Source organism: Ambystoma mexicanum, chromosome 11, assembly GCF_040938575.1.
Source record: "Ambystoma mexicanum isolate Mex_15411 chromosome 11, UKY_AmexF1_1, whole genome shotgun sequence".
NCBI lineage: Eukaryota > Metazoa > Chordata > Amphibia > Caudata > Ambystomatidae > Ambystoma > Ambystoma mexicanum.
The window spans coordinates 1,398,890,757-1,398,916,374 of NC_090934.1; the positions used below are offsets into that span (position 1 = coordinate 1,398,890,757).

General features: G+C 45.0%; 1 protein-coding gene across 1 annotated transcript in view; it reads left to right on the forward strand.

Annotated features, from left to right (window-relative positions):
* The window catches only part of PCSK6 (proprotein convertase subtilisin/kexin type 6), a 1,232,090-nt gene extending 1,207,009 nt beyond the window's left edge, over positions 1–25,081 (forward strand). Inside the window, exons 20-21 of the mRNA XM_069625020.1 lie at positions 5,884–5,996; positions 13,749–25,081. Of these exons, the coding sequence (XP_069481121.1) occupies positions 5,884–5,996; positions 13,749–13,846 (211 nt within the window). The 3' untranslated portion in view covers positions 13,847–25,081. The remainder of the gene's footprint in view (positions 1–5,883; positions 5,997–13,748) is intronic.
* The last annotated feature ends 537 nt before the right edge of the window (positions 25,082–25,618 follow it).

Genomic DNA, 25,618 nt, shown 5'->3' on the forward strand with positions numbered 1-25,618 from the left:
CCACAAGGCTAATGTAAATAGGCTCATTCTGCAGCATGACGATGATGGTAAACATAAATGGTATAACTTATAGTGTACTCAGAGCTCACTTATTATTTTATGTACCTACAGTCACAATTACCTAGTTTTTACCTTATCCTAATGATCCACATATGACCGCACAAAGTGAACGGGACCAAGCTCAACAGGCCTCAGAGCTGTCTATCCCGCAGCGCAGCACACTCAGCCCCCACCATCCTCCCTCTCTCACTGGACTGATGGCTAAAGGCTCTTCTCACACTGATGCCCTGATGCTACAAATGTAACTTCTCACCCTTCCGCTGAGCTTGCATTGCGCACCCACCCTCCACTTAGCCCCCTGACTCATGATGTCACCATGAACTCGCCTTGCACCCCCAGACTATGGTTAAAAGAAATATGAGCACTAAGCCCCTCACCCCAATGACTTTTGAAGTAAAGATTGCATGCCCCTCATAAACATACCACCCCAGCCCACCTTAGACCCATGGTCATATGTGTGACAATATCTTCTCCTCATGATAACAAAAAATAAATAAATGTCTTATGAGATGTAACAGAAGGATTGATGAATAGGACCCATGTATTCTCACTTTTATTGTCCAAGTCAGATGTGTAGTAATATATGTCTCATATGTCAAAGTGAATAGATGAATGTCAGAGTATATGTGGCCAAAAGGGCATCGCTATGTAGCATAAATTGTAACAAGCTCGGACATCATCTGACCCTGCGCTCTACCCAGAAGAGCCCAGCTGACCCATGCACCCCGTGATGGCACCACGTGGATCTCCGCCAATCCTGGAGCATCATCTCTACAAGCTATATACTGTCCAGTTTGCTCTACCCAATCGCCATGACCTATGTGCCCCCTATAGCTTACATCACCTATGATGCGATTTTGTAATAAATATGAATGTTTTTCTATTATCTGGCAGAGCGCTCTCGGAGTTTGCAGAGTTCTCTGCTTGCCCTATTTGGTTTTGGATAAACTTTACTTTTATCTTCACCCGCACTTGGTCCTGGTCTCATTCCCTCCTGGGGTGTGTGCATTATTGACTCTCATTGTGGAGTTTTGAATTGTATTTTTGGGGACGCTCATTTACATACTTAAAGAGAAAGAGAACTGAAAGTCTGGTGAAAGACCTGGTGAAAGAGTTACATTGGACAATTGAGCCTTTGGGGGAAATAAGACTGGCAGGAGAGTATACCAGGGGATCTACCAAGCCCAGAGGAGGGATTCTTGGCAAGGGAGTAGACCAACTAATCCATCTAGAGTGGTTTGAAAGGAAAAGACCTTGGAAAAGAGTTGCTGGCAGGAGAGTATACCAGTAGATTACCATTAATAAAGTTGCTGTGTAGAAGAGACATTGTTGCCATCCTTAAAATACCATTGCTTGGAAAGGACACTCTTTGTCATTCTTAAGAAAGTGCTGTGTAAAAGAGACACTCTTGCCATCCTTAAAAACACCATTGCTTGGAAAAGACATCATTTAAGATGCAAGGAGATACTTTTAGCATCTTTGAAAACCTCCACTGTTTGGAAAAGACATCATTTAAGCTGCCAGGAGATACTTTTAGCATATTTGAAAACATCCATTGCTTGGAAAGACATTTTTTATCATCTTTAAGAAAGTGCTAGATGAAAGAGACATTAATACTACTCTTAAAGAACCCCTGTTTGCGAAGAACTTTCACAACATATTACCTGAAACAGTTTACATACTTAGTTTCTTGCACGTTTATTTTTGCAGAATTTAAAGCAGAGGCATTTACCTTACACCTGTTTGTTGTTCAATTGTAGTGTGAGGGTCAGATAGGTTTTGGACACAAGGACAGTTTGCCTAAGTTGGACGACGAGACAAAAACGGATCCCTCGTTTTGATTTCATAGGCAGGGAAACTCTTTGTGATAGAGACAGAAAGGACTTTGTCCTAACCCCTTTTATTTTAATAAAATGTCTAATGTTGAAAACATTACAACTTTGTTTCCGTCTCTAATTTCTGAGCCCTCACGTGTGTCACCTGCTGCAGTTGGTGGCGATGCGGTGAGGTTGGTATGGCTGCAGCAGCTGGCGGTAGTGGGGCTGCTGGTGGCTGTGCAGTAGCCCTGCTGCAGATCCTGTGCCCTTGGCTGATGTGCGTGCTCCAGCTCGCCCACTTGATGGGTCCCGCTGTCCCACTGTTGGGGAGACATGAACATGGTGTCAGTGAACCGGGAGTCATGTTTGCGGCCTTGCATCTCACTCATGCGAAATTGTGTGTGTCCTGCATTTGCCAAACGGCTTCTCAGGTGTGTTAGCTACGATGTTTGCATGTCAATGCGGGTGGTGGGTGTGCACATTGACTGTTGGTCTGGCAAGGTTGCTTGTGGTTGTGTGTGCGGCAGTCCTACTATTTGTGTCCTGTCCTCCCTTGGCCAAATGACCACGCATTGTGTGTTCATGCATGGGGCTGTACATATTGGCTATGGTGCTTGTGCATGGCTACTTTTATCCACATGCCTGAGCTTGTGTCTCTGATCGAGGCATTTGCTGTGTCAGATATTTGTTGGACACTCTACCTGGATGCATGTTGATGGACGCAATGTTGGCATTCTCATGGGGGGGGGTTGTGCTTAACACCATCGTCTTGGATCCTAGCTCCTGCCTCAGTCATCCCAATACCGTTGATGCCCTCCATGTGCAAAATGGAGCTCCACCTTTCCTCCCAGAGGGTGAGGGGTGCCACTGTCCTTCCTCCCTTGTCCGAGGATTCCCTCCTGTTGGTTGCGGTCAGCTTGCGTACTCTCAGCTGCAGGTCGTCCCACCGCTTGTGGCAAACCCTCAGTGTGCTGAGGACAGTACCCACTGCTGTGACGCTGGACGCAACCTCCCGCCATATGTCTGACTTTCGCTGGGTGCTGGTCTTCCGGTGTCCAGCCCCAAATAGCTCATCAGCGTGCTGTACTACATTTTCGACTAATGCAGTGAGTTCTGCCTCAGAGAACTTACACTTCCTCACTCTCACATCAGGTACACGTCCCATCTGACCTTGAGACATTTTGTGTTGGCCCTCTGGCATTGGATGGCAAAAGGAAGTGGGAGATTGAGAGTGGATTGAGTTGTTTAAGATGGCGGTCGGCGATGTTCCTGTTCCGGCAGTGACAGTAATTCTGGCGCCAGTAACTCTGGCAATTTAGGTGCCTGGTTCGGTGTTACCTGCACATTTCCGCAGGTAATACGGGCAAAATGCTGTTTTCGCGGGTAATACCGTGGTGCAGTATTAACGTTACCCGCCGGTAATACGGGCAAAATGCTGTTTTCGCGGGTAATACCGTGGTGCAGTATTAACGTTACCAGCAGGGGTATGTGCACACGCACGTGGACTTAGAATATGCCGGTAATTCTGGTGTTCGCCTGCCGGTAACGGCAATACCGGCACAACAGTATTACTGGAATTTTACACGGCAAACTTATAATAAGGCTCCTTACCCCCACAATGCACTGTGTGGTTCTACTGTAAGACCTAGAGCCATAATTATTACTGTTCATCCCTATATCGCCTACAATTGTAATGGACAACCTGGAACAGGAAAATGTGCTTGTCAGCATACAGCCATCACAATGCAGTGCTGCTCTATTGAAAGGCTTGGATCAAGAATATGCACATTTTAACCATTCCTAGACAGTCATGCTAGAAATCACACAGCAAAAGAAACTGCAGCTCCACCACTGCACTGTACTAGTCCACTGGACTGTCTGGAATCTAGGATTTGGGACATGTAATGTTTTGAAGGGTCCCTGTACTGAGTTTGGCAGAGTCTGAGATCCCCATACATTTCTTTCAACTCTATCTTTTAGACTTTGTTCCACTTGCACTATTTTCCATGTACCTCCATTCCGCCTTGCCATGGCTGCTGACACGTTCCAGGCACCTGCAGTCAATGTAACGGAACGCCAGCCCCACAAACCCCACCTTTTCCACTCCAGTATCTGGCCGAGAGCAGCAGTGCTGCAGGTGCAAATATCCACAGGCCCGAAAGATTAGGACTTTTGGAAAGTGAATTGAGATTTGCTGGCCGCATCAATGAGGTGTGTTGGCACAATGGGAGAGGGGGACGTGAGAGTAGCAAGTGATAATGTTTAGACACCCCTACATTTGAGAGAACAACTGGGACATTTGGAGGGAATGCCAGAGATTGTGAGACTTGGGATATATGGAGAGTGTGACGAGGCCTGTTTACAGGCTGTGTCAGGGAGAGGAAGGTTGGGGAGGGTTGAAGCAAGAGGTGGAACAGGAGGAGCAGAGGAGGAGGGGCAGGGGGACTAGCAGGAGGAGGAGGACTCCAGTTCTTTACAAACTCTCTCACTTTCCTTGCCATAGATGCTTCTACAAAAGGGGATGGGTTTACACGCCCTTTTGAAGCCTCCCTTTTTGATTGGCGACTCGCCTGGCCCTGGAGCAGTGGAGTGGAGCAGAGGTAGTAGTAGTTGGGAGTAAATATAGAAGGTGGCAGGAGTAGTAAGAGAAGGACACATCTGTTAGAGTGGTAGTAGGTAATAGAGGGTTGAGCAGGGCACCATATCCTTTGAGGAGGACAGAGGTAGTAGAGAGGTGGTGGTAGTAGCAGAGGTAGGAGAGTAGGAGAGGTAGAGATGGAGGCCCAACAGGAGGCGGTGGAGTAGAGTGAGAGTGAGTAAGGAGGTACGAAGGTATTGGACAGTTGCGGATACAAGTGGTAATACAAAAAGGAGTGAGAAAGGAAGTAAGATTGCAGGGTGGCGGTAGCAAGGTGGAGTGAGTTTTTGGAGGGACAGTGGCGTGGTTGGAGGAGAACAGTGTAAAGAACCGGTATAGCGAAGGGTCAGGAGCGAGAGGGTCTATAAGAAGTGAGAGGGACGCTGGGGGAGAGAAGGCACTATTCCCCATTTCCTGAGACTACTGAGCGGGAATAGGAGAGGGAAAGCTAGACATTCCCTAGGGAGTCAGCCAACGTTTTAGGGTAAACACCTGAGGTCTAGAGAAGGGATAGACAGGGTTTACCAGTCGTCGAGGTACTAACAACCCGGTAGGGATGTCTGGGGCTAGGAGGCGAGACCCAGCCCCAGGGAAGATGAGTGAGGAAAGGGTCAGCCCTAGCGCCAATCCCAAAAGGCCCAGAAAGCCAATGAACTTGAGATCACCAGCCATTCTGACCATTTTATTGTAATAAACACCCATGGACTTTTCGTTAAGACTCACGTGATTCTTTGGGACGGGGCCCCTCCTGTCACAAGAGAAAAATATCATATCATAGTATCATTGGTGTTACGCACAGAGGCAGTGTTCATTCAGGAACATGTAGTTTGGTATGGGGTGCTCCTTACTGTCTGTCAAAGTGCATCTGGGACATGTAGTCCTGTTGAATGGTAAGCTCCGCCATACTGTTCTGCTCGAGCCTTTGCAATATGTGAGGCAGTGTGATTCTAATATGTGCATTCTGGTAGAGTCGTCCATACTTAGCAGACCAATGTGTATTTTTGTAAAAGTTATTTCATGGCAGCAGCTGTACTTAATGATACGCAGTGCATACTCAGACAGGTAGTCCTCTGGAGACATCTGTAATGTGTGAGGGAGAATGTATGCATAGAAATACAGTCCTATGGTGCTTCTACACTGAGCAATGGGGACACTGCGATGTAGCTAATAACGTATACATGGAACCAGAGGAACAGTTAGACATATTTGCTGGGGTTATTGCCATAAGAATATTGTTTCTTAAAAGGTGTTAAGCTCTACTCTCGGACTGATTTTATGAAATGACCTCTGAGCAGCAGGCTGGTTGTATATAGCGCATAGTTGCATACACACGATGAATTTACTTTACCTTTCTTTCCAATTTGCAAGATGTGAAGAAAACTGTCTGAATTGTGAAGGCTCAGGGAGAAATTGTGTGAAGTGTAAAGATGGCTACAGCCTGCTGAGTGGCTCATGTGTCACAAATCACACCTGCACCAATGGTGAGTAAAGTTCTAACTTAGACGGAGGTACGTAAGGCGGGTGTTACAAAACTCTCCAATCTAAAGCCCTCTTTTCTTGCAGGCTAGGATTGAAATCTGTGTGCCATGTTTTTCAAAATCCCTGGTGTTTAGGATTCGGTTTTGCACTATCTTATCCGGGTAAAACAGGGGTAGACAACATGAGGCTCTCTAGCTGTTTTGGCATTCAGCTCCCATGAGCCCTCACTATTGATTATAGTGTCTGAGAATGGTGGGAGCTTTAGGCCAACACGTGTAGAGCCGCAGGTTACTAACAACTACACCTGACTGGTAAACTTCTAGTACACCCATGTCCCCCAGTCCTAACTAAAGGAATCCTGTCCGCCTTCCCCCAGGAACCTTCACAAACACCCCAGAAGAAATTGCTTGTTAACCCTTCTCGTCCACTATTAGGGCATTAGATGGCCGCCGCTCCTTAACATCCTGGGTATTTTTTTGATGACCCTTAGGCAGCTGTTTATCTCAAGCAGAGGACCTACCACGCTTGTACTCTCACTTTGATCACTTTGATGACTCCCGCACACTCCGCTGGGCTTAGATCGTGGTGGAGCCTAGGTTGGTCCAGCGTAACCAGGGTTAGTGAAGCAGGCCCATGAACCCCATGCTGGGTCCGGCTTCCTGTAGCGTAAGCTGGATAGCCTCCGCTGGTCCAAATGGGCAGATCCAGCTGACTGGCTATGCAAGTTGGACTACATGGTTATTTCCTGCTGGAGAGGCACAGGGGGTGGGGGGATCACCCTCCTGCTCACAATCCCAGTGCTTAGCCTAGCTGAATGTGCTGAGGCCTTCAGGAACAGTGGCGGCTCAATTGGCCAATTGAGCTTGCACTTAGAAAAGCTGTACATGACCACACCAGTTGGATTGCAGTTGTTTCTGGTGTTACATGTTTATGCTCTGGGACGTTGTTCATACCTGCTGCTAGTCAGAGGCCGCAGGTTCCTAGTACTATGGCACCCCACCAATGCTTGGGTAAAAAGAGGCACAGGGAACCTTCCTCTTCCCGTAACTCCAGCTCTCCCCCTCGATCGCCCAGAATGAAGAGGAGTGGCTCTTCCCTGAAGCTAAGGGCACTGATCGGGAAGACCTTAAAAGGAGAGCCGAGAGCTGCTTCTCGCAGAAGCAGGGAGGCGCAACATGATGGAAATTCTCCTTCCTCCCCCTCATTTTCATACTCCTCATCTTCAGAGCCATCCGCTGTCCACTCAAATGGCGAGGAAAAGGGCCCCAAGTGGAACTACATTGACGCAGGAGTCGGTAATCAAAGTATCAGAACATGTCACCTTAAGAGTACAGTTCTCAGATGGTTATGCTCCAGTTCAGAACCTCAGACCTACTGTTTGTTTAAGAAGATCATTCAGAAAAGCCCCTCCCTGATTGCCAATACAAGGAACAAGGCTCTTCAGAAATGGAAAGAACCAGACTGGATGATTTCCATCCTACCATTCATGGGAAATTGTATCCGTTCAGGGGAGAGCAAACAGACCATGCCCATTACGGTGCAAACAGATACCTTGATGTCCAGCCTCAATGGTCACCCTTCGAAGTCCCCTGACGAAGAAGCATTGCGGGATCCACCAGAAAAGCAGGTTGATGCTTCACTTTGGAAGTGCTGTGCAGAAGTACATCAGTCTCTTTTTGCCTCCACACATTCCTCTTCTGCGGCCCAGTCCCTGCTCGACAAATTTCAGTCACTCCTCACCCACATAGAGAAGGGGCAGGAATGCTCTTGCCTTTTGCACACCAGGCACCAGTAAGTAGAGTTCTTGTCTGATGTGGCCGACAATAGGTTCCGCGCATCATCTTACCATGGGATTGGTAGTAGGGGCCAGCAGGCATAATCATGCTAGAGACGGGCAGATGGAGAACTCACAGAAACGTTGCACCTAGACTCCCAATCCTGGGCACCAAACTCTTTAGAAACAAATTGGAAGAAAAAGTACAAAGAGTTCACAAACAGGAACAGCATTAGGAAAAAGCAAAGTTCCATCCTGCTTGTCATAACCCTTCCTTGTTGTCCTATCCTACTCTGCTGTAGGAGGCAAACCATCCTTCAGGAGCAGGGGTGGGTGCCAACCTGGAAGAAAACGCTATCCCCTCCCAAAACATCTTTGTTCTGTCGTGTCCTGCCTGCTTGTCCGTGGGTGACTTGATCCCCGATGCCTGGCTGCTGGATGCCCTCGCTGGCATGTTCTCTGAGTATTCTGCCCTTCCGTGTTGCATGAGTGTCAGGTAGTCTGTGTCCACTATCTTCCCCATGGTGTTGGATGATCGGGGTCTGTGTCCTCTGCATACCTGCACTTGCCTCTACTGCCGCCTTAGCTGGTTCTTCCTGCAACATAAGGTGAAGGACACTTACCTTGGACCAGCTGCCTCCTGTCATCCTTGGCCCTCTAATACTTCAGTTATTACAACTGTGCTCCTAACTGTCAGTCACTTGGTGGGGAAGAATCAGTCGCTAGAGGGCTAACTTCTATCCTCCATCACAGATCTACGAGTGTTGGGCATTATCCAAGGACGTTACAAAAATTAATTCCGCTCGGTTTCTCGTGTCACGGGAATTGTGGGCGTAGTCTGGCCTTTAGACCCACTGAAGAAGGCATGTTTGAGGCAGGAGATTTACCATCTGGAACAGTAGAAATCCTTCTGTCCTGTACCTTGCCAGGCTGGGCCACGGGTGCTACTTACAGATCTTTCTAGCTCCTAGGCGTGAGGATGCTGCAGGCTAGTCCTGGGCCAGAATGAAGTGAATAGCTGGAGGCCCCCAAGTGTATCATCCCGCTGCTCACACCTGGGCATTGGCTGGCCTCATTAGACATCAGTGATGTTCATCTCTGTGTACCAAAGCAGCCAGAGTATCAGTGATTTCTGAGGTGCGCTATAGGGGAGTCACCATTCCCAGTTCATCTTTCCGGGGCACCTCTGATTGGAAGGATGCGTTGAGAAGGCCAAGTGATCTATCCCTATTGGGAGAATGTCCTGCTCTAAGGTCCATCAGCTCAGGAGGTGAGGGACGGATACGAGTTCTGCCTGTCTATTCACAGGCTTGTGTCTCACTGGCCCGCCCGCCAACTACCTCCTGTTCATCATGGCATGCTTCCCAAGCAACCTGGGGCAGATTCGCCTTCTGAGGCCAGAGTAGACCAGGACACAAAGTGAAGGGATTATGGCATCTAAAGGAGGCCTCGGCTGGGAGATGGCTTCAGGTACAAGGGCTTTAGGTTGTGAATTTATCCTTCATTACCCCATGGGCAAGACTCCATTTCGTTTACCTCTGCTGTGGCATCTTCAACGCAACGGCATTGATAACCTTCCTTAGGGGACTTCGAGAAACCGATCCGATCTCATCTCAGGCAGTGGTTCCTTTTTGGTCGTGGCTGGACCCAGTCAGTCCACTCATGGGTTTTCCTTGGACCCCCCCCATTGCTGGCAGGAATCGCCACAGATGCCAGTATATGTGCATGGGGTGCAATCTCAGGGAACATCCCTATGCCGAGACGGTAGTCCCCTAGGGAATCGCCATGCTCTTCCTATTAGAGGTAGCCTGAAGCGGTCTGTCGTGCTCTCCTGCAATCCGGCTCACAGATCCGATTTTCCCTAATGAAGACTGTGTCAGTCAACATGACGACAATGTCTTACTTGAACCATGTGCCGGTAAGATAGCTACATGCCAGTAAGATAGCTGAGCGGGTTGAGCGCTTGATGCTGTGATCTATGTGTGATCTGCAGGTCGCTGGTTCGAATCCTGGCAAGGCCAACTCGGCCTTTCATCCTTCCGAGGTCCAATAAATGAGTACCAAGTTCAGGCGGGATGATGTACGTAAATATGTTCTATGTACAGATCTTAGGTGTAAGCGCGATATAAATAAGCAAAACAACAAACAAAGGGTGGAATGGGCTCCTCCTTCCTGCTGTCTACCTCACTCAACCTGAGTTCCTGGCCATAGAGGAACTTAATTTCTCTTGAGGCTGCCCATATCAGGGAATCCACAACACAATGGCAGACCCCCTCAGCAGGAAACCTCACTCATATCAGGAAATTCTGACCAGCCCATCTGCTGTTCAGTTGATTGCCCTGTGCTTTGGCCTCCCAAGGATGGACATGTTTTCCTCCTGACTCAACCACAGTCGCCCATCGTTTTGCTCCAGGACTCCCAATGGAAGGAGTGTGTTCGATCAATGCCCTCTCGATCCCCTGCCCTCCTCAATGCCTCTAAGTATTTCCTCCAATTGCCCTGATCCTCAGGATACTGAGATGAAACAAGCTCCCACGGGCCTGAGTTCTTCTGGGAGCCCCTTCGTGAACTTGCAGGTCAAGGTTAGTCCATCTCCTGGCGTTGGCTCCTCCTTTCCTGCCCAACTCTCCACCATTGATCGTGGCAGAAGAACAAATGCTGCTCAGCAATTGGAGCTGGTCCTTGAAAGAGAGAGACTAAAGCATCAGGGTCTTTCATTGCAGTGTGGCTTGGCATGATTTGGGATTGTATCTTTCAGTGATTATCGGTGGCTTGATAGCCCTTTACTCCCTTAATGTGCACATATTACACTTTTGTGCAATATACATATGATGCTCCACCTGTTATTAGCATTGCACAATAAAGACATCAAGGTTTTGTACATGTTAAAGAGCTTTTGTATACTTTTGGTTTATAATGAAGCACCTTTACCATAATTGAGCACATGTCAGTTTACAATGTCTACAGTAAAAAATGTTATATTCCAAGGTTTTCCTATACCTCAATAGACACTGGAACAGAAATGTCAATACAACAACATTAGTGATGTATGGAAGGTGTGTATATGGTAGCAGCATAATGTACACATGTACAACATATGATAGCATTGCTGATGGGTTTTATTGTTCAACCGCAACAACAATGAAGGGATACGATTATCTAGTACTTGGGAAGATTCTCGAATCTATGCTTTGCGCTATATTCATTCATTGTTTTATTGTTTGCTTAGTTACTTGTAGTTCAAGCAATCTAATGTCCAGCCATGTGCATTAATATGTCTATTCTTAAAATAGTGCCAAGCACATGCGAGGTGTGTTGTAGATACCAGTATCTCGATACCACTGAAGAAGAGTGCAAGAATCGAAACACTGATGTGACTTGGATTAAAGTACAAAAAAGGTAGCAGGCGCCCCTCTCTAGAAAGAACATGGCATGATAACCTGTTCTGTGGTTTTTACCCACTGTGAGAGACGGCAGCCATCACTTTTTGCTCACTGTACTTTTCACAAAGGAGGAATATCCATGTGCATATCAGTGTTTGTCCGGCCTACAAGAGCAGTCCAGCACCAAAATGCCAGGCAAACCTACTTTGAACACGAGTACCAACAGCAACCCCAGACACGTGTTTCAACCTTGTTGGGTCTCATCAGTGAGGAAGAGCTGTACCTTTCTGAGCACAGTGAGCAAGGGGTCCACGTCTGAGTTCCCCCAGGTAACTTGGGGTGACCAACCCCAAGTTCCTTGCAAAAATACAAAAAAGGTAGCTGGCGCCCCTCTCTAGAAAGAACATGGCATGATAACCTGTTCTGTGGTTTTTTCCCACTTTGAGAGACTGCAGCCAATGAAAGACCCTGATGCTTTAGTCTCTCTCTTTCAAGGACCAGCTCACAAAGGAGGAATATCCATTTGCATATCAGTCTTTGTCCCGCCCGCAAGGGCAGTCCAGCACCAAAATACTATGGCAATTCCCTTCTGTACAAGAGTACCAACAGCAACCCCATACACATGTTTCGGCCGTGTTGGGTCTCATCAGTGAGAAAGAGCTGTACCTTTCTGAGCACAGTGAGCAAGGGGTCCACGTCTGAGTTCCCCCAGGTAACTTGGGCTGACCAACCCCAAGTTCCTTGCAAAAATACAAAAAATGTAGCTGGCGCCCCATGATAACCCGTTCTGTGTTTTTTTCCCACTTTGAGAGTCTGCAGCCATCGCTTTTTACAAACGAGGGATATCCATTTGCATATCAGTCTGTGTCCCGCCCACAAGGGTAGTCCAGCACCGAAATGCCAGGCAAACCTCCTTTGAACAAGATTAAAGTACTGAAATACAACATCAAAGCATCTTTTGATTGAATTGTTTCCTACGTGTCAATGTACACAATCTTTCATGAACTGTGTACCCGGTAAGTGGTTTCTTGCTAAGAGGGAGGTGCGGTCACTTCATGGTGCGGATATTCCTGTCATTTCCTCTTGCTCTGGAGTCATTGGCACAGACTCTCAGATCAGCATGTGTTGCTTGCTGCATTCCGACCTTCTAATGTGGTGTTTGTGGTGTGGCATATGTCTCCTTCCTGCTGTTTCACACCCCTTGTCAGCCTGCTACAAAGCGGCGTAGCGTTGCTATGAAATTACATAACAAGACATATAATATGTCCCAGAATGAGAAAGGGGAAGGGGAGTAAATAATTATACAAATAAACAAAGTGAAGAATGTATAAAACTCCCTCAAAAACGAAAAAAGGTTCGGAAAAAGCCAGCAGGAGTTTATGGGTGGGGGCGGGGGGGTTATTGTAGAAAAGGGGGACACCTTCACATGCAAAATGAAAGTGTATATAAAAAGCATTTCATGTTAACATTTCAGGGCAAGATACATTTGGGAACACAACACATAGGCCCTCGTAACAGTTTTGCTGGTATCCCGCCTACTGGCGGAATACTGATAAAACTGCCTTACTGTTTCCCGCGCCTGATAACCCAGTATTACCCAGGATGTTTCGGGCAGCGAAGACGCCGTTATATTCACATTCCATGGAGTCCAATATGACTCCATGGGATGGGGTTGCCGGTATTATCGGTGCCTGTGATTCTGGCATTTATTTCCCAGTAGGAGCCTGAACTCGCGTGAGCTCAGGCTTGCCAGGAGTTCACTGCCCCATCGGTAAACTTGTGTTTCCCCGGTCTGGAAAAAATGCCAGTGCGGAACTACCGGAATTCTTTCCAGATAGTGGAACTCTAAATGAGCCCTATCGAGGTTAAGGCCAAACATTGTGCCACATTGTCGCAAATTTTGAGCCGCCAGGATCAATACATTTTTCCACAAACCGTAAAGGGAATGTGGTGTTAAATTTTGTTGCTTCCACTATTTGGTAATGTGTCACTCTTGGCTGTGTAGGAGAGGGCAGTGCTCTACGTCTGCTTTTGTGGGCTCTTAGGCCAGTTCAGATGCCTTTTGAGCCTTATAATGTGTGACCAGTCACTGGTTCTAGTGGGATATTAGGTTTAGCACTAAATATTCCATAGTAGTGATCCTTCCACATCTCACGAGTGTGCTTCGCATTGGACCGGTTGATATCTGTGGGTCAGTGGGTTTTGCTGGCTACCTTGATTGCAATATTCTGGATGGGGAATTGAGGAAGACAGGGTGTCTAGATTGCATAGACACGTACCCCAAAAGGATTGCCTCAGTAGTTAACCACTACCTAATCGTTTAGGTGAGTAATTATGACTTTAGAGTGCACATGCAGGGGTAGTGGAGTTTAGTGCTCATGTAGATGTGTATGTTGTACTTTGTGAGGGATTTTAGACTGAATGGTAGAAGAAAAAATCCATATTCAGGCATAAAAGTGACCGTTATTTCATGCTAAGACACGCCACCGTTGTGGAAGGTGATCAATGTGTTTTGCTCAGCTATCTAGAAAGTCCTATATATCCAGTTACAACAAACAACGGTTGATGTGATCGTTTCTTTTCTATCATTCATCCAGCGGACGAGATGTTCTGCGAGATGGTGAAGACGAACAAGCTCTGCGAACGGAAGCTCTTCATACAATTTTGCTGTCGGACATGTCTCCTGGCGGGATAAAATACGGCCTATGGGCAGGACCTGTCGGAAACCTGCACGCCGGGACTTACTGATCCATTAGGAGCAAGCATTGCTGGAGTTTGCATAATTGATTGCATAATGTGTTGGCCAACACCCCTTTGATAGCTTTAATACCACAGTAAACTGGAGATGTATAGCAATATAGTCCATAATTAGTCTTGTATTGCTAACAGTATCTTGATGGACTCAAGTGAATATAAATGGCATCAAACTGGAGGATGAATTGAACCAATGCGCACCTCTTCTTTGTCCACTGAAAAGCTTTCTTCGTTGATTTAAATTCAGTTTCAAGCATGCTTGGGGAATTGCTCCGGTTTGAGGGGATCATGCAAGATGTTTTGTTCTGTGTTTCTATTACCAAAGGGACATAAAGATGCCTGTTTGGGCGGACGTGTTCCTTGCCACTCCGACAGGTTTTACCTCTCCGAGGACCAAATGGATCTACTTTTCATTACGGAAACATAGCTCTCAAGTGACCAATCCCAAATTATGCAAGAGAGTGTCCCTCCTGGCTACAGTATCAAATGTGTAAACCATACCAATAGGAGAGGTGGGGGAAAGCAAAGGGTACACACAGTCTCCACAGCCAACATTGACGATACGTCAGACTGAATCGCTCACTCTCATCTGCTCCATTTCGCATACCTCATCCTTAAGATTCCTCCTTACATGCAGGCCACCTTCTTACAGACCAAACTTCACAGACAAACTTGCTGCTGCAGCTGCCAACTTAACAGTGGATCTCAAATGTAACTGTACTAAGAGATTTCACCATCTGGCTTGAGAAAGAAGACAGTCCCACGACTGAATCGGTCACAGCAAACCTTACCGCACTACACCTGAAACAAATAAGTTAGGGTTCTACATACCTTGCTAATCACACTCTAGGCAGCGTATTCCGCAATGAAAACATAATCGCCATTTGCTCTCCAGCACACCTTCCCCCGGGTGATCACATATCCCATACCTTTCCCCAATTTTCACTGAGGCACCACTCCTCGCAGAACCACCCTCGACTTCGATCAGACCCTGAAACAACATAAAACTCAACACTCTACTGGAAACACTTGAAGCAAACGAATCAACCCACACAGCCGACAGACACATGACCACACTGAACGAGAAACTCTGCTATCTACATAACTGGATTATGTCAGCCGTAGGCAGGAATGCTGCAAATAAACATTTTAAAAGGCACAAAAGATGAAACTTGCAAAATGGATCACCCCTAAACGAAGTTCTATGAAATATAAAAACAGTAAATTGGAAGGAAACCTAGAGGAAAAACAACCTGCCATCTGTCAAATGTGCAGACCATGAGCAGCAACTCTCCTACAGGGCAGAAGTCATCAAGCCAAGAAAGCGCACTACTCCCATCACACAAAATCTGCCCAACTTAGCTAGAATGAAATGTTCAAGCTAACATAATACAAGAGTTAAAAACCCAACAACTTGCACTGAAGCCTGAGTTCCAACCTGTAACACGTACTTTGAAAGTCTTCTTTTTTAAAGGCTGCCCTTTGTTCATGCAGTTTTGGTTGAATTCAACCAATTACACATGCATATGTGGAGGTAAAGTATTAGGGGGGTAACTGGTTGTGATAAGAGGGGTATGAGGACCCCCCCATAAAAAGAAACTGGTTGAATTCTTGTCCACCAAAAGTACATGAAAAAGTGCAGACTTTGAATAAAGAGGGCTAGAAAACTCAGAAGCGTTCCAGACCCAAAACTCTGAGATCAGATTGCTGAACTTTTCAGGAAAAAGATCCCACAAATCCAAGAACATCTGGCTCACAAAGGATGTGTATTTTCATACCCTACCAAGGATACATCACGCTCAATTGCACCTGTCCCCTCTATAACCGTTTTCTGCCTCTTTTGTGTCGAGGACTCCTCTGCCCATCGGCTCTTCCAACCCAACCAGATCTCTGGAAGATCCATGCCCTCCCAATTTAGACAAATCTATCTCCAAACATCCAGAACTGATGCCTATATCCCTATCCTTCCTAAATGTCTCCATCAATACCGGAAATGACTCACTGCTGCTGAAATCTACGAATATCAAACCACTTCTCAAAAAATGCCCACCTGTCCAAATGACACTGCCAACTACTGCTCCATCTCAAATGCACCTTTCATCTGAAAAATACTCAGAAATGTCAGACACGGTCAACTCCAAGACTTCATGGAAACAAATAACCTTCTAGCCAAGGCACTGTTTTAGACCATTTAGGTGAACAGGATCTGCTCTATCCTCAGTCTGGGATAGACTGAAGAAAAATGCAGATGACAACGTAGAAATCCTACTCATCCTTTGATACGTCTTGGCTGCCTTTCACGCTGTCAGCCAAGATATCCTTCTGGGAAGAATTTGTATTAGAGAAACCGCTCTATGCTGAACCACCTCCTTCCTCACCTATAACATTGAAACCACAATGGGGGCTTTGTACAAATCCGAGCCACACACTCCATCCTGTAGAGTATAACACGTATCGTATTCTCACCTCTTCAACATCTGAATGACCCCTCTTATGTACTTCATAAAGCACTCTGGCTTCACCTGCTACAGTTAGGCTGATGACCCTCAAATACGGTTCTGACTCAAGAAAAAGTAACAAACTTTCCAGACATAAAAACATGCCTTTCATACGTAGACACATGGATGAGAGCAAACAGACTAAAAGTCAACTCTATCAAAACAGAACTGATCTTCTGCAGTCCAGCTCCTCCTAACACAGCCTCAGCCCTTTGGCCTGCTGAGATGGGCCTGAGCCCAGTACTATCTTCCATGGGAAGGATCCTCAGAGCCACAATGGACTGTACCCTGACACTGGAAACGCAGGCAAGAGCTATTGTCAGAAATAGCTTTTTCCAACCCTCTGCATTACGTTTGATCATACCTTACCTAACGTCCACCCAGGGAACCATGCTTGTGCCATCAGTGGTGCTAACAAGATAGCACTATGCAAACAGCCTCTATATTTGACCCCGAGCATACCTCTTGGGACAACTACAAAGCGTCCAAAATGCAGACTTCTCAGGATGAAAAGGTTTGAACATATCACCCCAACACTATGTGCACTCCATTGGCTACCCATCAATAATATAATACACTTCAAACCCCTATGCGTTGCACTTTGTGCCTACCATCGAATGGGTATGTCTTCCTTCGCCACGACGTCCCAGCGCCACATTCCCCCAGGACATGAGAGCCACTGCTGACAACCACTCATCAGAAACCTGTCCAGGGTACTGAGCACACATGCAACAGTGGACCAAACCTTCATCTCTCAAACCAAAGAAGAACTTTACAACTAAGACCAAGGAAGCATTTGAGGCCCTATTCCACCACTCCACCACCACAGTGATCCCTCACAAACTCCTTCCTATCAGAATCTTGCAACCTTACACAGTTCTCACCTATTAGAAGTCCAAAAAGGTCCAGTGTACTAAATAATCTCCTATCAGCAACACCACTGCACCCATTGCTGCTTGCACCACCAAGTGACAGCTATTACTGCTAACCCAGCCTGTTGTGCACCCCTGCCCCAGAACACAGTGTCCGTACCAGCACACTGGTAAATGGATACTTTCCGACCTGCACTCATTAACATGACTGGTTTCTTCATCTGCCTTTGCCTGTATTCCATTAAAATCTGCCCACTCTTTGTTTTTATTACAGGAACATTATTGGCAGATGGGTGCTATATTGGGCCACTTGCCTTACCATAGTCCTTTGGGTATGTCAGCAAAATTGTAGAACTGTTCTGCTCCACCTTGTACTGTTCTGTACTCGGTATCTACTGTGTCAGTCTTGGGGTGTGATTAATTTAGATTTTTTTATATTTGTGTTTTTCAGTACACATGGTACATTTACACAATGTTCCTATATCAAAATAGATCAAAACATACAGAAGAGCAGTTTGAATAAAAACATACAGAAATCAAAAAAGAAAGAAAGAAAAAGAAAAACAGCCTCAAACTTTAACGCATCTCATTAAATCTCTATTTAAATCCTAACAAGCTCTCCATCCAATGGTCGTTTCCCCCTACTTAAAACATTAAATGTTGCCATACACCAATATCACCCTGGACCATCACCCCATTAATTGCAACTAAGATTTCCACCAACATTTTGACTAAAGCTTTCATGAGAGAATGTCATTAGCCTCTGCTGTAGGTCGTTAGAAAAAACAGCAGCGGTTGAATGGATAAAAGGCTCAAAGATCTGTGTCGTATGATTTAATAACAATGGACAATGTAGAACTAAATGTAGGAGCGACTCTGTACCCTCGTCACATAATCCGCAGAGTTGCAATTCCTTGGGAATACCCATTTTAGCACCAATAACCTCAAGTGTAAGCAGGCAATTAAGTCTGAATGTGAGGTACCAGTCGCAACATTTTGCAGAGGGAAATTTGAGCAGATACATTCTGATATCCTTCAAAGGGAGATGGAAGATCTTTTTCTTTAACCTTCCCAGATCCTGAATATCCACTGATACATCCCATCGTTTGACCTTTGCTTTCATGGTGACCTTTGCTTTCATGGTGACCTTTGTTTTCATGGTGGGATCAGATTCAAGACCAGTAATGTCATGCACAGAAATAAATTATTTGTATCTCTGCTTGTATTTTCTCCAATATGGGTTGGAATTCTTCAGCAAAAATGTATTCAGATAGAAAGCAAGAGAGGGCTTCTCACCTTGGGAAAGTCTATTGTGTAGCGAGGGACTCCTTTTAATATACTGTGACCACCATGAGACCAAGCCAAGTTCTATTCTGATGACACTCATGAGGACTGAAAAAAGGAAGGCCAGGACCTGCTTCAGAATTTTTCCTTCCAGTACATCAACACATTTCCTGTTTTTGAAGTTCGTCAACTCTCATCCATACAACACTATAGCGGGCATCTTCCATTTATAAAACTCAATTAGGGCACTCAATGAAAATGCACAGAGTTTACTTTTGACAGACTTCAGAAGGGGAGAGACACGATCGAGCTTTCTCATCCATCTTCATTTTCTGTCTTTCTAGATGTTTTACTTGAGACTACAAAACCTAAATATCAAAGTGACTCTGCTGTCTTTACCACTTCATTATTCAGTTTCCAGATGTGACTTTTAGGTCTCCTGCCTGTACTATATGTCATGACATAGGATTTAGCTGGATTGATCTGCAACTGATTGTAATTTAAGTAGGCCTGAACCCCAGACTGAAGACACTGCAATCCTGCAGGAGTGTAATCCATCAGGATAAGATCATCTGCATATGCAATGCATCCTAATGTCAAATTTGGCCACTTAGGTGAGTTGCCCCTCCAAGCCTTGCTTTCCTCACACAGGTCTGCCAAGTACAAATTAAATAGTGGGGGCCAGGACACACCCCTGACAAACTCCCTTCCACAGGTGGATGTCTCTGGACAGCTCTCCCAATGAATTCAATCTCACCTTTGTGGAGTTGCCCATGTATAACATCTGAATCATCCACAATAACCTGGATCTATCCGCGTCATCACCAACTTTTCCCATAGCTGGGACAAGTTGACATTATCAAAGGCAGAGGTAAGATCTATTGTTGCCACATATAGCGAGTGACCAAAATTAGTATTTTTTTTTTATTGTTGCATGCATAGTTTACAAGAAATCTTACACAACATAGTTAAACAAAACACATAAATATATTTATCTCACATAAAAGCAATGTATAAAAAGAAAATCAGTATTAATAAAAATGTAGAACAAACAAGAAAAATAAATTCAATTCAATATCTAGTTATCTACCTAACACAACGTAGTTGTTATTCACTTTTTAAGTTTTTCTTGTCCAGTTCTGATGTAACGAAAGTTAAAAAGACATTTAAGGCTAAAAACGAATCAATACTAGTGCCCCACATGCATCTGCACCAAAGAAGATTCTTGGATACTTCCGAACTACTGACAATATCCCTAAAGCATGTTAAACATTTTTCCTCAAAGTAATAATACACAGTAACCAAGTGTCTCAAGGTTTCAGGAGAGCCGTGAACTCCACAAAACCTACAATTATAGTCAGATGAGCTGTTAATAAGTGGCACTAAGGAGTCCCTCCAGTGCTTAATCCTCTCGTAGATAGGGAGTTGGATTAGCCTAAAGCGCATGTATGTCATGCAAATGTTAGGACAAGGAAAACGCTGGAGATACAATGGTAGACACTCTCGTGCATGAAATATTTGAGAGTACTCCTCATAGATTGAATAGGAGGCAATGCAATTAGCTGTCTCTGCCAAATCAATCCTAAACAGAATCTTCTTAACAATCCATGGTCGCTGCACAAGATCTTCCTCAGTACACAAGATCTTCCTCAGTAACCCCATTGTATACCAGTACAGAACTCATCCGTACTCTAAATTCTTGAATAGAGGGGACATTTTCTGCATACATGGCTAAATGTAGATTCTCATAAAGAGAATTTTTTGGGGGATCAATTATTTTTCTGTAAACAGAAAGCTGCTTCCAAACATACCTGGCCTTTAGAGAAACAAGACACAGCTCATGTCTTGTGACCGTGTTCAGGATAGCCTTCGGTAGGCCAAACACCTCCTTCCATAGCTTCCCTTGTAGCAACCAGAATTAGCTCCTATATCAGAAACACATGCTAAGAGCACCAGACCACTCAGCACCCCTTCTGAAAACCTGTTTGCAGCGCGCTGAATCACTGAGTGTTCTCAGCCCAAGATGTTAATTCCCCCAATACTATCAAGGCAACATTTTTGAAGCAGAATCTATCAGTGAAATCGGGTGATTGTTATTTCTGCTAAATTTCTTATTGAAGAAGTCTACCGAAGCCTCTTCAGATGCAGAGCAAGATTGTGCGATTGGATTTCGTTTGGAGCGGACATCTTTCCTAATCTTCATTAGCAAATCCAGGTTCCTCCCAATATATTGTTGTACTTTATGATGCTTACACCGAGTTCTGTACAGCTGCTTCAGAATTGTGTTCCCTTTTGTCTGCCCTCGTCACATCAGGGCATGTGTTTAGTATCCTGATAATCCGTCTTAGCTGGCATCTCTTTATGTTTATCTCCTTATCAAAATGAATGTGATTGGAGTTTGGAAAGACTCTATTTAAAGGGAACACCTTTGTGTCAGGACATCTACCCAATCAAGACAATGGAGCTGTAAATGTCTCTGGTGTTGAGTTTCTGAGTTTTCTCCCCGGCTGTCAAATTATTCAACCATTTTGCTAATTTCGCATTTATCTTATTGGTGTTACGGCTGAGTTGAATAAGCCTATTTCTTGTTCCTGATGAAAATTAATTGGTTCTTTCCCATACATTTTCTATTGAACTCCTCTACTACTAGAGAGAGGAACAGCTGTAGCATTGCATGATCACTCAAACTCGTTCTTACAATTTTAAAGTCCATTACCTCTACGTTGTCAACATACTTAATAAAAAATATAGTCAATAATGGAGGTCGAGATTGCATTAAACCATTTCGACTCATCTTTGAGTTTCCCATCAAACAACAAATTAGTTTGTATAAACCCTCATCTTGACAAAACTTGCGACCAGATCCTCCCTTGATTACCATTACTCCCCAAAGCGTCTTCCTCAGCTGAACCCTTACTAGGTTCCAGTTCTTTGAAATCTGATGCTTGAACATTACACCTACAATTAAAATCACCACTTAAGATAATGAGAAGACCGGGCTGGACCATGCCAATCAATCAATGCTTTTTCAATGTCGTCCAAGACAGCATCAATATTGAACAAATTGAAATAAACATTGATTGATGAGATCACAGATAAATTGCCTTCACTCCCATCCATTACCTTTGATATTAAAACTGCATCTGAATGACATTTTACATTTCTGAGGGATGGAAACATTTAGATTTTTACAGGACCCTCCCTTAGGTCTCCCTCGGAGACCTTTCTTGGCCGATTTATGATCAATCAAATATCCATCTAATACTGGAGCTACCCTCGACCAAGTTTCCTGCAGAGAAATAGTCACATACTTCAAAGATTTTACTCCTGTCAGTGTAAAAAAAAAAAAGAAAAAAGGATTATGACCACACGAGTTCTAGCTTATTTTCCAGTAATTTTCCCTAAAAACCAGGTTGGGATCCTGACGTTGGGGCGAGGGTTGGAGCCAACCATCCCCAACTCATTCTGATTAATGTGCAACTTGCTGCCGTTAATCAGGCTCAGAATATCATCCTACTGTAAAGTAAGCTCGCTCATTCTTTATCTTTCCCATTGGCACATGGCTTCTCTGTATGATAACTCTCAAAGTCCTTCCATAGTATTACTTCTTGACAGTCACTCACCAGCTTCTCTATTAACTTAGAACAGAAGTTCCTAAATGCCTGCGGCCAAAGAGATGGACACATTGTGGAGATGCCCCTAAATTCTGGAATAGTAGTTAATGGGCCAAAAAGTCTATATCTATTTAGTGGACCATCCCAATCTTCCTCAAACAGAGATTCAAAAGTTATTGGTGGCACAGTGGCCTTTAGATTAGATTCATCATGACCTATTCTCTTAGCACCCTTGCCTTCATCTGAATGTTGTTGCGGTGGTATAATATCACCCACTGATTTATTAGACTTGATGACTCGCAGGTTCGCATTTGACACACCTCGCCTCCCATTTCTAACCTGCAAAATGCTCTGATCGATCTCTGTCCCAACCGTTTTCTGTAGACTTGACTGTTGTGCTAGTTTTCCTTCCTTGGATATCTTTGTGAGGTCAATGGCTGTCGTAGGAATTTTTGGGGGGATATTGGGGCCTTTCCTTGATGTTGTCTTCCTTTTTTTCATTATAGATGAGGAGGAAGAGATAACTGATGTTCGGTGCAACAGGCCTGCTGTTGCTTTCATACTTTCTTCAGCATTATTCACACAAGCCTGATCCCTAAGATTAACTTCTCCTATAACAAAGTGATCCGGTTTCCTGACCATTGCGTGTGATGGCCCGTCACTGGGTTCATCCAGTTCTCTTTTAGTGACGGCCGACATAATAGTCCTAAGAAATCTCTGCGACCCTTTATTACCTTTAGATATTCGTAAGTTTCTTATATTTAATTGATTTCATCGTTGGCTTAGTGTGCCCCATATTGTCACAGGTATTCCCGAGGCTAGCCCCCCGGCCTCGTCTGGATTGATGGCCCCTTTTTGCCACCTCCAAAGGTTTTGTTGAAGAGTTTGTATTATTTTCTCCACATGAAGTAGGCCCTGCCACTTCCAGCCTCTGTTGAGAATGGGGCCGAGCATCATCCCACAAAAAGATTTAAATTTCATTCAAAGTGGAAGTCTTCGTCCTTACTTCAAAAGCCACTGCGTCATACAGGCGGATGAAAAATGGCAGTACAATATTGAGTGCCGCCCGGGTGCTCGTGCCCACACCTGAAAACCTCACAACAGCTTGAATTGTCCCCTTGAAATGGCAAGGAAGAACGATCATTAATAGTGAGGGGAGCATTTACAGAATATCCTTCAGGAAAAAGCCTATCTGGAATTGCATCCAACTCATCGTTTTGTGTAATTAATAAACCAGGGGATACACTAAGGCGCTCTGAAATGCTTTCTACCGCCTGTATTCTGTTCTCCAGACTGTTAAAAACTTCCAATCAGGAAGTGCTGGCTTGCTGCTCTACTTGGATTAGAACAGACCAGATATGTAACATTCACCATTACTGACATCATCTTCTCCCACCATTGTTGAGTCTGTATTAATGCATCCAGTTTGTGCCACCTGACTGCATGTTTTCACCGGCTTTTGCGGAAAAGAGTGATTTTTTTTCCTGGGTCTGTCACCATGTTCACTTGGTTCAAAGTTTTTTCCACCACAACGTCCAAAGCCATAGATTCAGAACTTTGAAGGTGGTATTTTTTCTTTCCCCACATGCCAGCAGGAGCTTACTAGTATTAATAACAGTGATTGCCCACAGGCGGGGACTCCTGCAGTGTCCAATCCCTTTGCAGTTGTAAGCTCCACAGCGAGGATTGGGGTCTTAGTCAGAGAGGCTCACAGATTGTTAATCACTCACACCGGTGCTCGACAGTATAATTGATATAAAGTAAGAAACCTTCTGCAACGCTCTGTCTCACCTTAGCTCACCGCCTCACCTCAGGCATGCAGGTCAAAATCATGAGTACACGCAAAGGTCCTGGCGGGGTCGCTCGCAGGCCTCAGACTACCCACAGCACACCACTTGGCAATCCACTTCACGGTTCCCGCGTTATTTAAGTGATAGAAGGCGGAGTGTTCTCAGCGAAGAGCTCCTGCTCCTTAACTCTCAGTAGAGACTGCCGACGGCACACCACATGGCACTGCACGTGTTGTATCCTCACTCCCAGTTATTGAGGTCATCTTAACACTGCTCTTTGAGGCATGTGGGTTTCGAGTGACGCTCTCCTGTTGAAGGTCCACCGTTCACATCATAGCTCATCCTGCCACCAGAACTATATCCACTTCCCTGCTCAGAGTTCCGCAGACGTTGGACATCCCTGGGTGCAATTACATTGTGCTTTTTTTATCCATTCAGCTCACCATGGGAGTAATACAGGAACTGGGTGCGCAACTTGTTCCACCCACTGTGCGCTTCTGTGGGTGCTCACCATGAAGTACGTACATGTGACCCACAACTGCCACACACATTCTTGATGCCAGCTCTGGGTTGGGGAGGGTTAACATTTAAGATCATGCCTGACTGCACAATAATCTCACGATAATCTCACCAGGGCTCTTGCACAAAACGTATTGTCTTGAAAAGAGCGGACTATCTTACGTAGGACTGTTTAAATCATTGTGTTGCATTATAATGTTGAAGGAAGTCTATGCATTGTTGTTTCTTGGACACTTTCAATAACTTAACCAGCTGATGTTGGAGCCTCCATAAGCAAGTTATGTGCCCATAAAATATTTGTTTCCCCTCTATTACGGGCGCCATGATGTGGGTCGCCAGGACTTTTTCTGTTTTCATCACCGATGTCAAGTCTCAAAAGTTTGTTCTCATTGCATATTCTGAATTCAGCTGTTTACATTTCTTTTTTTAAAGAAAAATGTAGAAAAAAAGTTGTGAGCTCTTGATATACCATACAAGGTCAGCAATGTCAGGACATTTTGTTAGAAGGAAAAAAGGCAAAAGGTTTATCATTGTCAGAAAGTATGAGGAATATTGCGCTGACCAGACAAAAAAGCATAATAAATGTTTTCTTGCAAAGATTTAATCTCGTGTTTCTGGTTATTTATTTGAATTTTTTGTTTAGCGCCGGCCGTACCCAGAGAGTCTCGGAGCGCCTTACATTGGAAAAAGAAGTTGCAAAATGTTTTCAGGAAAGGTTGGAAAGATTAAGATGGGCAAGTGGTAGCCGTGGAGGAGGGCAGAGTTATGTGTGGGGAAACAGGTATGTGTTTAGACTTTTTCTGAAAGTGATGATGGAGGTTGCAGTGCACATGTGGAGAGGTAGGGCGTTCCATGCCCTGTCTGCCCAGTGGGTAAATGCAGTTTTTTGTGTGCGTGGGAGTTTGCAGAGTGGAATGTGTAGACTGTGTTGGCTGGCTTGTCTGGTGTTTGTGTGGGGGATGGGTTTGAGATTGTCATGGAGGTAAGATGGAGTTTTGAGAAAGATGGCTTTGAATGTAATGCAGAGTCCTTTGAAGGCAATTCTCTGGTGTACGGGGAGCCAGTGAAGCTGGGCAAGAGTGGGGTGATGTTTGAATGTTTGGGTAGGTGGAGGATGTGTCTGGCTGCTGCATTTT